Below are 13,244 nucleotides of genomic sequence, written 5' to 3' on the forward strand. Positions count from 1 at the left end.
GGGGCGTTTATCGCCCGGGGCTACAGGAGTACTTCCTGCCTGTCTGGGTTATGGCCAGCAGTACCAACGTCTCACTAGCCCTGCCTGGCAGCTGCCTGCCAGCTTCAGCGATCGAAAAGCTGTCTGTGTATGCCGCGGCTGAGGGGGAGCTCCTCAAGGGGCTGGTGAAAGCTACCCGGATTTACCGGGGTAGCGCGATGTGGGTGACTGGTGATGCCTGAGGGACTGTCTCCAGATAACCCAAATGGATATTGACAACAGCTGTTCAGTTCCAGTTTGTTTCACGAGAGACTTGAATTCTGTGGGCAGATGCTGAAACAATAAACGCCACAATAATTAGCAGGAGTTAGCTGTTCAACAATATAAACTGAGGACTGACTAAGCACTGAAGAGGGACTGCTGTCTCTCTCCTTACTGATGGACCTTCTGTGGTCCTTTCTGAGCACTGTCTCTGTCTCGCACTGTGCTTTTCCAGTAAGGAAGTGCTTTGCAGATTTCTGAAGAAGACTAAACTCCTTTTAATAGGGGGAAGAATTAAGCTTTAAAGAGTTGATCTCTGGTAGTTTTAAATAACTTGTGCAAATTAAAGGACTATTTCTATCCTTCTTTCCAGGGAGAAGTTCAAAAGTGAACGAATATGGCCAGCAGTCACAGACCTCCAATAGCTCGTCCTTCTTCAAGAGCAGGAATAGGGCTGACCGCAAGGCCTACCTCTTCATCAAGGACTCCGTCAGCAACCAGAATAGGAACAGGGGTATGTTAAAAAGTTTGAACATTGACTTCGATATATTTAGATTTTTATCCATTTTTTTGTAATTTTTTTAGTACCATGACTGGAGTGATAGTTTCTCAGGAAGAATTTTAAGATTTTAATTTTGTAGAGAGTTTTATTTTCTAATTTTGACTGAAAGGGGTCAAGGAGGTCTTGCATCAAGAGTTCACCTAGGAGACCTTAATAGCATTAATGTTGCAGACAGAGGGAACAATGAACAGCTGCTCAAAGATAATCTCTTACCCTTCTGCAGCAGACATTCGACTGAAGCTTTGTTTACGTGAAGAGGTGTAAATACTAAAAGGTTCTTATACAAACAGTATAGAGACTAACTTAAGTGTTTAATTGCTTTAGAAATTGCATAGGGATAATAAATTCGTAATTCAGAGTTGGGAGCTTTGTGTTTTGGGTTTTTTTATAGATGCCTCCTAGTACATCAAGACCCGCTTCTCGTAGTGGTTCTTCGACTACTGGAGGAGTCTTGTCATCTCAGATTAAAGTTGCAGACCGTCCAGTGACTCAACAGGGATTAAGTGGAATGAAAACTGCAATGAAAGGTATTTTTTACTGAAAATAGCTATCAAAGTGTCTGCAAACATTTTAAAGAAATATTTAGGTTTTTAAAGGAAAACTTTTCATTGCTGTATAAATTGCAGAGTGAATAGCTATGATTAATAGGAGTAGGAGAAAGGAAACGAAGATTAAAGCATCGTTCTCTTATTTTCTTTGCTCTTGTCAATCAGAGAAGATAAAGGCTTTTCTGTGCCTAAGCTGTATTTAAAAATCATTCAAAAGTATAGAATAGGATAAACTGTCTTCTTCCGTCATGGCAGAATTATTAAAATACTTTGTTTTATAGTAACTATTCATATACCTGAAAAAGTCTAAACAGTCTAAAATGCATTTCTGCCTTCATTTGTTTTAATGAGGTAAAATCTATTTAAGAACACTGAGAAGATGGCAGTTCTCTGCCTGCAAATTCTACAGATTGTTTTCATAATTTACAGTTCATCAAAATTAGTTTCCTACAAAATTTGTTTTCTAACAAAGTGTCTTCTAATTCTGCTTTGTCAGGTCCTCAGAGACAGATAATGGATAAAACATATTACCTTGGACTGTTGAGGTATGTCTTAATAACACATTCAAGCTGCAGAAGGTTTAATGCTCTGTTCCCTTTCTGACATGAAGTTTGTTGTGCTTAACAATAGCGTGGGATAAGTGGTGTTCACTTACAATGAAATCTGTCCTGTTATAAGAGTTAAGGTTTTGCATATAGTTTGTAGGAGGAAAGGAAGTTTATGCTTATGTCCAAATACAAGTAGATTCCTTTGACATTTTGTTATTAGGCTTGCTATGTTAAATGCACTCCCACAGCATTAGTAAATGGAGGGTCAGTGATTTTGAGCTTCCACCTGTAGTGCCTGATAGGTCTGATAGCTCCATTTGTAAGAAGTAGCATCACAAACTAAGCACTTTTTACATTTCAGGTGGTTTACTTGGATTATACATTGCGCTAACACTGACAAAGGCAACGCCTTGCGGAAACTGTATTGCATACACTACTTTGTCCGTTGATCATATTGCAGTATTGAATAATCAGTCCTAAAAGTTGTAATTTTAAATATGGATGATACCCACATTCTGTGAAATGATACTATGATTTCTTTTCCTGTCCGTTTGAGAATAATTCACATCTGTTTCACCAGCAGGGACAAAAAGCTAATTAAAACATTTTATTTCATATCCAGGTTTTCTAACGACTACTTATGATTTTATCTGATAGAACCACTTTGCTTTTTTCCTCACTTATCCAGCTCTTCTTTGAAATACTGATTTGAAACATGGTGCAGTGTGAGAAAGATACTGATTGCCCATCTCTTGTAGTAAAATATAGTTTCTGTTCTGTGTTTTAGTTGTACATTCAAATGTTAATGATTCTTTTTTGTTTATTTTTTACAGAAGCAAAACAAATGAACTCACAACAGAAATTAACAAGCTGCAGGAAGAAGTAGAAATGTACAAGCAAGAGAAATCTGTCTATTTGTCATATGAAAAAAGGTGAGATGTATTGCAGCTAATGCAGTGCTAACTTTCTCAGTCACAAGACTATTCTCGGGTATTGTGCAGGCTTCAAGGAACCATTAAATAATTCTTTTTTTCATTATTTTATTTTTACATACGCACATCTTCCCATATTAAGTTTGGCTTTTTGTTTTGTATTTAGGGCAGAGGCTTTAGCTGGTGAAATCAAAGAATTTCAAGGTCAGCTAGCAGACTACAACATGGTATGCTGCCATCAGCTTTTGATACTGACTGCTCTCCCTTCTCTCATTTACTTTGTACTGCTTTTGCTTTACTTCAGAATCTTTTTTTTTGACATTTCTCTGTAAAAATATACTGATTAGTACTGCCTTTTATTCAGTTATTGGAAAGGAAAAAGATGGAAACTAAGGAAAACATAAAAGAAAAAAAAAAGAAAGTGTACTATACATTAGTAGAAGCAGTTGCATATGGATTTAAGAAATCACTGCTGCATAATATTTGTGGGTTTTGTACATCTACATATAATGATGATTACTTCTAAAAACTGCATGTAATCTATTAAGATTCCCAAATCATGTTTTTTCCATTTGCAATAACAGAACATTGCTGCGTTTTCGTGAGCGTTTTGTGAGTTGCTACCTATTTGTCTGATTTTTTTGTGTGTAATTAAAAAAAAAGGAGAGCAATAACAGGTTGGAATTCTGTCTCATTTCAGGTTGTGGATATACTTAACACCAATATGGATATGGCGGAAGTGATTCGAGATTACAATATGGTAAGAATTAGGATATTTGCTATGTTTGAACAGAGAAATGGTGTGTTACATTCTTGGTGCTTTGAACGTATGACATATATAAAAAACCATAACACTAATTTTAAAACTTACCCATTTTTTCCAGTTAAATTAACCATAATACTGGCAACGTGTTTGTAGTGGAAGAATTGTCTGAAGAGTTGCATTGACAGCCCCACAATAGTTTTCTGTGTTTTAGATTTGAGAAGGCTGTCATTCAAACCCAAATTATAAGTGTTAAAATATATTCTTTATTTGACTTGGAAGCACAGAACACTAGTCGTATGACGGGCAAATTCACTAGGCTGCACTGCTTTGTAAAGCTGCCTGGTCTTCTGAAAATTTAGTTCTGTTTTGTGTTCTGCCTTTAAATGACTCCAGTGTAATATATATTAAATAGGTCTCTGACATGGCCAACCACAAAATCAATGAGCTTTGTTCTTCCTTTATTTTCTTTCTTTATTTTCTAACACAGTTAGTGTTCCTCTAAGCAATAAGGCATGAGTGGCATTAAGCATGTTCCATTTCTTATGATCACTTTGTCCATAAGCAAAAGAAACTAGTTTTAGAAAACGTTATTTTGGTAGCTTGAAAAACCACCTGGGCATTTCTTGGTCAAAATATTTTTTTTTCCCCTGCATTTGATTGAAAAATAAAGTCACACTGTCTGTGTCATAAAAAGAAGAATGCTTTGCAAGTTACATTTTCATTTTGTTTGTAGGCCTAAACAGTATTTTACTCCCACAGTAATAGTAAGTGAATTGATTTGTTACAAACTTGATTGTATTTCTTTTTCAAACATAGAGATGGCTTCTTACTTCCTTTGGTTTCCAGTGGAAGACCGCAACTTCAGAAGGTCTTTCTTCAGTATCAACTGCGAAAAACTTCTGGAGCAGGCGGCCTGTGCTGCTTCTTCTTCTACTGCATTCTAAGCAACTTTTTGCTCATTGAAAGAAAACTTTGAATTTGTGTATAAAATCTGTATCTTTGTTATTATATATTATATCAAAATACATTTTTCTTTTTTAAGTTAAAGGTTCAGAATGACCGAGACGCTCAGAGTGTGGATAAAATTTTCACAGAAAGACAAGCGTAAGTACATGAAGTGTATGCTTCTCCAAAGCTGTTAAAATCATAACTGAACTTGGCAAAATTGAGGTGCCATCTAATTCAGAAGTTCCTTAACAGGGTGATGCATGCCACAAGTGACACCTGAGCAATTCCAAGGTGATACATTAGTGCCAGGCTGCAGCTGGAGTTCCCAGCATTAAACTCTTCTGAGTAACTGCTGTGGAGATACTTACCATGTTATCCAGGAGGAGTTAGGTGGCAGTGGAGACTCCTGTCTTTTGGCAACCTTCTGTCAAGTTCCTGAGTTTTGGCGGTTGTGTTGTGGAGTAGCAGAGTGGGGAAAGCAAGCAGAAGTGGGAATAGAACTGCAATTCCTATCTGGTAAGGTAAGGGTGTGTGGAGGGGAAGATGAGGACAGTGAGATGCTTGTAGTAAGAATCTGTAAGCCATGAGAATAGCTTGTGTAGTGATAGGCTGAGAGGGTGAGTTTCTGACATGTTTAATTTAGGATGTGCAGGAGAAAGATATGATCCTGCGTGTTGCCAGTAAGAACAATCTCAACAGTGAGATTTTATGTATAAATAAGCACTTTTAAAAAACAATTCACCATTTAATAATAAGTCACTTTCCAATAACACTGCAGTTTTCAACAGCTTGCAAATGTGTCTATTCTACCCCTAAATGCATTTTTATGTGTTAAGAAAATATGAAGAGGAAGAACTTGGTTCAGTAGCAAACTAAGGCATAAAGGCATTAGATATGCAGTAATGATAATTTATCGTTGTACTTTGTGTAGACACATTTAAGGGAATGGAGCAGTTGGTGTTTCTTGCTCTGCTAATTCAGGTAAAAAAAAAACCACAAAACAAATGCTCTGTTCTCTGATTGTGTTAGTTTTGCTTAATAGACTACTGAGCTGTGACACCCTTGGTTTGGATTCGGTCCCCAGTCTGGCTGTGATCTGCTTCAACATTTTAGCGAATTTATTTTTCCTTTCTGGACTTCTTCACATATAAAGCATTAGTGATTATACCAGCTTCACAAGCTACTTTGTGAAGATTGTTCATGTTAAGCAATATACAGTAAGTTCTCTGCCCCTGCCATAAATAACAAAATAGGTTTTTATAAAAGGTGGATTATGAGTATTTTTTGCATGTTGTGCAATATTTTTTGTGACACTAATGCATGCACATCACCACATTTTTTAGCTTCATGATCCATGCAGCAATACCTTGTTATGGATTTGACGAGATGAAGGGAGATGGATTGCTTAGCTTCATTTGTATTGTACTTAAGTAGCATAATATGGAAGTATAAGTATACTACAGTTTTGAAAAGTCAGTTCATCATCCATTGTTTAAGACATTAACTCTCCTCAGTTACATGAGAATTTATGTGTTTATCCTCAATAAATCCATCTTCCCCAGGCACAAATGCATGAATTTTCTCAAATGTTACTATGGAATTTTCGTCATTTCTACCCGATACTGTAGGAGAAGAACTCATGTCAGCTGAGAGCTCCCATTCAAACATCTCTGAGTCATTTTCTTCCAGACGACGGTGACTGTAGCTGATCAAATAGTGATACCATGTCGGGCATTTTATAGCAGTAAAAATCAGGAGCGTAGTGCTTAGGACAAACCCTAGGACACCTGCTAGGAAGGTCCAACTTTTGCCAAGAAGTGGTAACTCTTTAAAACAGACAGGAAAAAAAGAATAGTCATCTTCATGAGGATACAGCAAGAACTCTAGTATGAATTTTTTCATAGCGGGATTGAGAACACACAAAATAAACAATGGTAGGGGAATTACTGAGTATCTCCAAAGCTTTAATAGAATGTTACTGCTATGTTATTAGTCAGAAACATCACTCAGACCAAAAATGCATGTACATCTCAATATAAATCCACCATGCATATTTATCAAAATTAAATAATAGTTTCAAAGTCAGATAAAGTTCTGGCGACATATAAAAGATAGAATAAATTCCAAGACTGGGCTTTGGAAAAAAAAAATCAGTAATTGACTTCAAATTCTGTTTCCCAGGCTTAAATTTCTGTGTGGTGATGATGTCTTCACCCTAAAATATTACATCTTTAGTTTGGCATATCCTTTCAATTGTATTTCTTTTATAATAAAAATTTCAGTAGACTGTAGGTGCCAGTAGTCTTTACTTAGAAGCTGGTTTTGTGTGCTGGCCACTGTCCTAAAATAGATTATAGCTGCTACAGCAAAAGAAGTCTGTGGCAGTAGTGGCATACAATTTGTGTATGTATCTGGAGATTGATATTTCTTCTGCTTTAGCCAGAAGCAAGAAGTAAAGCATTTCAGTATGGAAGAGTGGAGAAGAACATTAATTTGCATATAAGAAAAAAAAAACCATGACTTTACCAAAAGAAAAGCTGGAGTATTACAGAGTGATGGTGGAATTAATATCAAAAGGTGAAGAAAAGTAAGGAGAGACTATCACTGAAATTTTCAAAGAATATGGGATGGGCACATCCATGTCCTTTACCCTGAACACAGTCAAGGGCAGGAGTAAAATTAATAGGCTTACTCTTTCACGTTTTAAGAAGACAGCTACATCTACAAAGCAGTTAATTTGGAAGAAGTAATTGCATTTTTTAAAGATGCTTCCCTAGTTCTGTTAGGCAGAGATCTCGGCAATTATTTGAATTTCAAGCCTTTGAAATTTCATCATGAGCTTGTAGTATCATTTGAGAATTCAGGTGTGGTTTATCCGTTTTGAACACTTACTCAGTAGATCTTAACATTCACCGTAATGTGTATACAGTCTACCAAAACCTGGAAATACACTTTTTCCATAGCCCTGGCTTTTATGGAAGAATTACAGTGTGCTAGGAATACAAAACAGTTGAAATCATGGAACAGCAAATCAAACAGCTTATAAGCAGTAAAGCAAAACATCAGTATATTACCTGCATGTGTTCCATTGCTTCCAGTGATGTTGTTTGGAGTCAGAGCTGTTGGTGAGGCACTTCTTTTAAGCTTAATGGCAGCAGTGAAAGTTACAGTGTTTTCTAAAGAAGCTTTTTCAATTTTGCAGTCGGCTTGTTGGATAGCCACCATCCTGATGGACAATTTTTCTGTGCTGTTTGGGAATGTACATGTAGTGCTGTTTTCATTTTCTGTGAATGTGAGCAGTGGAAAAGCTATGAGATATTGCTAATTAATTGGCACTAAAAATTTTCGTGCATAACTAATGTATTACTACAAAATACAGATAAGTTGATGGTGGATATTATCCAGCTCAGGAAAAAACAAGATAAGGCTGTTTGATATAAACAAGAATGAAATGCTGCTCTTACCGAAACTTACCAATTGTCACATTGGAGGCAGTTAGCCATTTCTGTAAATCAAGGAGGTCACAGGAGCAGGTCCATGGGTTTCCAGCTAAAACGGTTTTAATCAACTTAAAAGATGATTTGATATGAAAAGATTTCAGAAAGTTATACTGTAGATTTAAAACTGTCAGACTTTTTAGAGAAGTAAATACATCTGAATCTAGTTGAGTAATCGCGTTATAGGACAGATTCAACACTGACAGTTGATTTAATCCTGCAAATGCTGCTTTATGAACTGTGCTAATATGATTGTTGCTGATATCCAGAATTACGAGTTTTGTCAGATTGCAGAAGCTGTTATTATACAGTACAGTAATCATGTTTTCATTCAGATAAAGTTCAGTGAGGTTAATAAAACTTCGAAGAATGTCTTTGTCACTTTTTAAAGTGATTTTATTATTTTTGAGGCTTAATTTAGTAACATTTTGGAAAAGATTAGTGGGGATATTAGAGAGGTTCTTTCCAGACTCCTCACATGTGACCTGTTGAAAAAAAGAGAATGACAATTAAATACTGTGGGGAAGTCCGGTGAGGAAGGTGTCTCAGTGATGACTATTAAGGGAGTGAAAAATCTTCTGTAATTTTTAATGACAGCACGTTAAAGGAAAAGTTCTACTGCTCTTCATGCAATTTTATTTATGTTTTTCTTGATATACTTGTGGTCTGGTGATACAGGGGAATGAATCCTCCTAGTGTATAGAGACCTGAAGTTCCAAATCAACTTAGTGCTTAAATGCTGTTTGAGATGCAAGGCTCTTTATGTGATGATTATCCAAAATGTAACCAGTTTGGCATGCTATTTTGGAATTAGTAGAGCTGTCTGTTTTAAAATTCTATGTGAAGGCTGGCTGGATAGAAAAAGGATTCCTTTCCCACATAATCTGGAAAGAAGGTGTCATAGAGGAAGTGGATTCAAGACTGAAAATTAATTCAAATATGCTTTTTCAAATGTATTTTTTTGTTTTAAAAACAGCTATGTTTACTCTTTAAAACATCTTCGGAGCAGACCTTCAACAAAACATTTAGTGTATATTTTTATTATAAATATAGCACTTAAATTCATTTTGGTCTTCTGGGTTGAAGTTTAGCATAGCTGCAGTCTTTTCAGGTTTGAGAGTGTTTACTCTCAATACGTTGAAACATTTTTGTTTTCCGAAAAGAGTAGATTTCTTTATATGTCTATGTATGCATCACTGCAGCTGATGTTTAGTGTCAAGATATTTGAACTGGCTTTAAAGGAGATTTTAAGTACTGGAAACAGATTGGCTGTGTTATCCCTCTTCCTAAATAAGTAGCCTATGGTCAGCTTGTTACTGCTGTGACTGGATTGAGTCTAGATAGCTTATTTAAAAACAAATGTAGATGGAGTGCCTTTTCTACACTGTATATATCCATTGTGTGGTTTTTTTGTTCTTCGTGTTTGTCCCAAAGGTGAACAAGCGGTAGATACAGCACTGGACCTGTAGGCAGTGACTTAGAGCAAATAGTACAATACCAGTTTTATCACTTGACTGTTAAACAAGACTTCTTCCTTCCCCTCATACCCCAATAAATACAAAATCCATTAAATTAACCTCTGAAAAAAAAACCTTTAAAATTTCTTACATACATTTGGACCTGACTTGGGCAAGTGCTAACTCAGTAAATCTCTCGAGCAGTAGTTGGCCTTATTCAAATAACTGTTGTTTTTTAGGTCTATTCCAAAAAGATGAAGGAGGCACTCTATCTGCAAGAGATTTGACTGAGATACAAAACTATCTCAAATATGTTTCAGTGTTATTCACCCATTTACAATGACTGCCAGCAGCTAGTTGTCCATTGTGCAGAAAACCACATTTTCTTATTTGTCTCTATGTGCTTCTTTCTTCAGGAATTTTATGTTTACAAGGTAGTTTTTAAAATGCTTTTAGCTTCTAGTGTATATCTTTCAAAAATAAGGGTAATTCACATACATATAAAACTTACAGTTTGAGAAGTAATGTTGCAGTCAGCAGTGACTGGATTCAAAAACAGTGTGCCAGCCCAGATCACAAGCCAAGAGAGTTTCATGTTTAGAGCCTAGCAAAAAACAATACTTTTGTACACCAAGACCAGAATACCAGTGTCTTCTGTAGAGGTGGTTTAACAAATTAATAGATATAGTTAGTTCAATGATAATTTAATAAATTTTCTTCTACATAGATACTACAAAATGTAAAATTAAGAGGAAAAACATAGGTTGTCAGAATTAATGCATTCAGCTTTCACTTAATTGACCCAAACCTAAAATCCAGTGAGCAGGCTGTATCAGCAAATAGAAAAGGGATTGATCAGACAAGTTAATAGGCAACAGTTTCATAAATGGATAAAACAAATAGGCAGGGATGTACTCATTAATATCCCTGTTAAAGCGATTGTGGGTACTGAAAGACTATGATAGGAGTAAGCTGTAGAAAGTATTCAGGCTTGTATGCTCTCCCTAAAAAATTTCTCTTGTTGCCACTGCAGAGGCAGAATACAGTGCTAGATGGATTGTTGGTTTATCTAGTCAGATTTTTTGTATGTTCTTATGTAAGTTGTCAAGCAATTCTTGTGAATTTTTAGTTAGTAGATTGATCTTCTAATCTTTTTATTATCCATAATATAACATATATCATACGACATAAACTTGGACCTCTGTATTATGAAGGTGTAGTTGTTGTTCTGATCTTTGGAACGAAGTAAATATGGTTCAATCTCTTGTGCTGGAGTTTTTGTACAGATTTGAACCTTATTTTTTGAGAGTCAGGAAAGCTTTTCTGACAAATGGTATTCACTTACTGGCATTAACTGACATTAACTTCTCTCAGAGAAAGCGTCACTTATCCATCCCCTTTGAATCAGGTGTTATTTGCAAGATCTACTCATTTTGAACAGGAATGTTAAACCATCTCTGTCAGATGTTAAATCAGTCCCTGTTTATGCCAGACTTGAATTAAAATGTTACGTAAAAGGTAGATTACCCCTTCATCTTTACACTTTTTCTTAAGCATCTGAAGAGAAAAGATTGTGGGCTAAGTGAACCTCAGTATCTCCTTCCCCGATTTCTATCTTCCAGATTAAAAAAGGCCCAAAAGATAAGGTGTAAGATACTTGTTTAAAGTGCCTATTGTATCTTGAGCTGTAGAGAGTATTCACTGAATTTAGCAGAGAAGAGTGGGGGAAATTACATAAGGAAGCTCAATTGCACAAACAATGCTACGTATAGGCAGGCAGTCAGATTTGAAAAAACTCCACCAATACTTAAAAAGAGTGCCAGGAGGCCTTTGCTGATCAGTATGGAGTAGATGAGGTCACAGACCAAATTGGTCAAGTCTAATTGATTGCTTCTATACATCTGTGTGTCTGAAGACTGACCTCATTCACCTAACTGAGTCAACCTGGAAACTTACTAACTCCCTGCGAAGAAGAAGAAGATAAATGCAACTTACACTGCTCTGATCCATCATGCATTTCTACTGATGTTGGAAATTTACATTAAATACAAAAAGAGTTAATAAACCTTTTTTTTAGACATTATCAGTGGCAGGGTCAAGGGATATTAGCAGCAGCAGCCACTGTAGTATTATGTTCTGTATTAGGTATTGTTCTTGTCAGTGATGGAGCCAGTTTTATATTGCATGGAAAACATGATGCAGTTTGAGAACTCCCGATATAGACTATGTTAACAGTTGGATCTAGTGGCATGCTTGGACCTTAAAGATACCACTTCCAAGATGTTCAGAAACAGATGCCTTAACCAGGCAATCTAGAAACAAGGATTAATATATTATTGCAGTTTGCAGATTTCAGGAAAAATACTATCTATAATAGAGTGGGGAAAATATATTAAAATACTATTTTAAAAGTCAGTCTGTAAGTTAATCAATAACAATTAAGTTGAAAATGAAAGTTAATTTTAAAGTTTTTCAAAACTTCAAGAAAAAATTTAACACGTCTGAATGAAGGCCATGCCATTAACTGGAAAAATCCTTTTCCTGTCTAAAAATTCACTCTACATGTGTCTAAGTCAAAAACATAGTTCCTATTTTTTACTTCAGTTTCTACTGAAAAGCTAGGGGTTTTCTTACAGATTTGATTTCCTGCATTGTGTGTGTGGGACCCTGTATAATCAGTAGAAGAACAGGAAAGCATCTGTAATTTTAATTGCAGTTTAGCTTTTTACTAGAACCAGACTTTAAGAATTGCTGTTTAAAGTAATTGCTTTGGAAAGAAACAGAGCCTGGCAATATATTGGTAATACCTTGACATTTCCTTTTAAGTTGAAGCGTTTTCTTAAAGTTTTCCTTGGTGAACTTCTAAAGATTTTATTGTTTAATAGTAATGTAATTCCTATTGTTTTTCTTGCATTTGTAAAGAAAAAGGCAGATTTGGGGAGGTAGTGGGGTTTATATAATCAGGTAGTCTGTTTTCAGAGAAGAAACAGACTATTCCCTGGCTTTTTACTGAAGTACAATTTACTTAACAACTTAGCATGTCCAAGGTTCGTAGTAATTCCTGAACTTTTAATGTATCTCAAGATATATTTGTTTCCAGTCTGGCAACAAAGTTACACTAATAAATCTTTGCCTACGTTTTGAAAAAGATGTGCCAAGTGTCTTACCTTTCTATTGCTTCTTAGAGGCAGCATATGTACACATGTGTAGGTTTTTCAGTGCACTGACAAGAAATAATATGATGCAACAGCACTTTGTTTTTGTTCAACCTTTGTACCTGATGAATAAGCAGGCAGTGTAAAAAAAATAATAAACCTAGAAAATCCTTAGCAAAAGATTGACTAGGTTGAGCAACTTCTTATAATCATCTTGGGTTTAATTGGATCTGCAGCCAATAGAGAAGTCTCATAGTAGTATGCTCAAATGTCAAGTTCCAGATCACATAGGAAGCACTGAGTTAAAATGCCATCAGGAATTTACAAGTAAGCTGGGTTATAATCAATTAAAGAAATGTTGGAGACAGAAAAAGACTTGCATTTTTAATGTGATCAGTCATCAAATGAAGAAAATTTCAAGATATTTGCATACTAAAGATCTCTAGCAGTTAGTTAAATCTGTGTTAAATTCTTGTGTTTTGGAAACATCGGCATCAGAGGAGCTGCAGGGTGTGATATGTAAAACTCATTAGAATTACAAGCACTTAAGGACATCTGTTACGTGGGCTAGGAAGAAATTCTAAAAACAAA

At 35.7% G+C, this 13,244-nt stretch overlaps 2 protein-coding genes across 2 annotated transcripts in view; one reads left to right on the forward strand and one right to left on the reverse strand.

Annotated features, from left to right (window-relative positions):
* Positions 1-637: 637 nt before the first annotated feature.
* The window catches only part of IFT74 (intraflagellar transport 74), a 38,703-nt gene continuing 26,096 nt past the window's right edge, over positions 638-13,244 (forward strand). Inside the window, 7 exon segments of the mRNA XM_009586737.1 lie at positions 638-754; positions 1,194-1,329; positions 1,847-1,895; positions 2,732-2,830; positions 2,997-3,057; positions 3,531-3,590; positions 4,639-4,700. Of these exon segments, the coding sequence (XP_009585032.1) occupies positions 638-754; positions 1,194-1,329; positions 1,847-1,895; positions 2,732-2,830; positions 2,997-3,057; positions 3,531-3,590; positions 4,639-4,700 (584 nt within the window).
* On the reverse strand, positions 6,045-12,692 carry LRRC19 (leucine rich repeat containing 19). Its single transcript, XM_009586736.1, has 5 exons — positions 12,666-12,692; positions 10,010-10,102; positions 8,019-8,526; positions 7,619-7,828; positions 6,045-6,370 (listed from the first exon to the last, which is right to left on the reverse strand). The coding sequence occupies exons 1-5, from the start codon at positions 12,690-12,692 to the stop codon at positions 6,045-6,047; spliced, it is 1,164 nt and encodes a 387-aa protein (XP_009585031.1).

Source organism: Fulmarus glacialis, unplaced genomic scaffold (genome assembly GCF_000690835.1).
Source record: "Fulmarus glacialis isolate BGI_N327 unplaced genomic scaffold, ASM69083v1 scaffold37951, whole genome shotgun sequence".
NCBI lineage: Eukaryota > Metazoa > Chordata > Aves > Procellariiformes > Procellariidae > Fulmarus > Fulmarus glacialis.

Excerpts from the sequence above, each read along its gene's own strand:
- LRRC19 (XM_009586736.1), bottom strand. The coding sequence starts at position 12,692 with ATGCTGCCTCTAAGAAGCAATAGAAAG. Across the intron at positions 10,103-12,665 it reads CTCTAAGAAGCAATAGAAAG|GCTCTAAACATGAAACTCTC; the intron begins GTAAGACACTTG and ends GTTTTTTGCTAG. Across the intron at positions 7,829-8,018 it reads TGCCTCCAATGTGACAATTG|AAAATGAAAACAGCACTACA; the intron begins GTAAGTTTCGGT and ends TCACATTCACAG.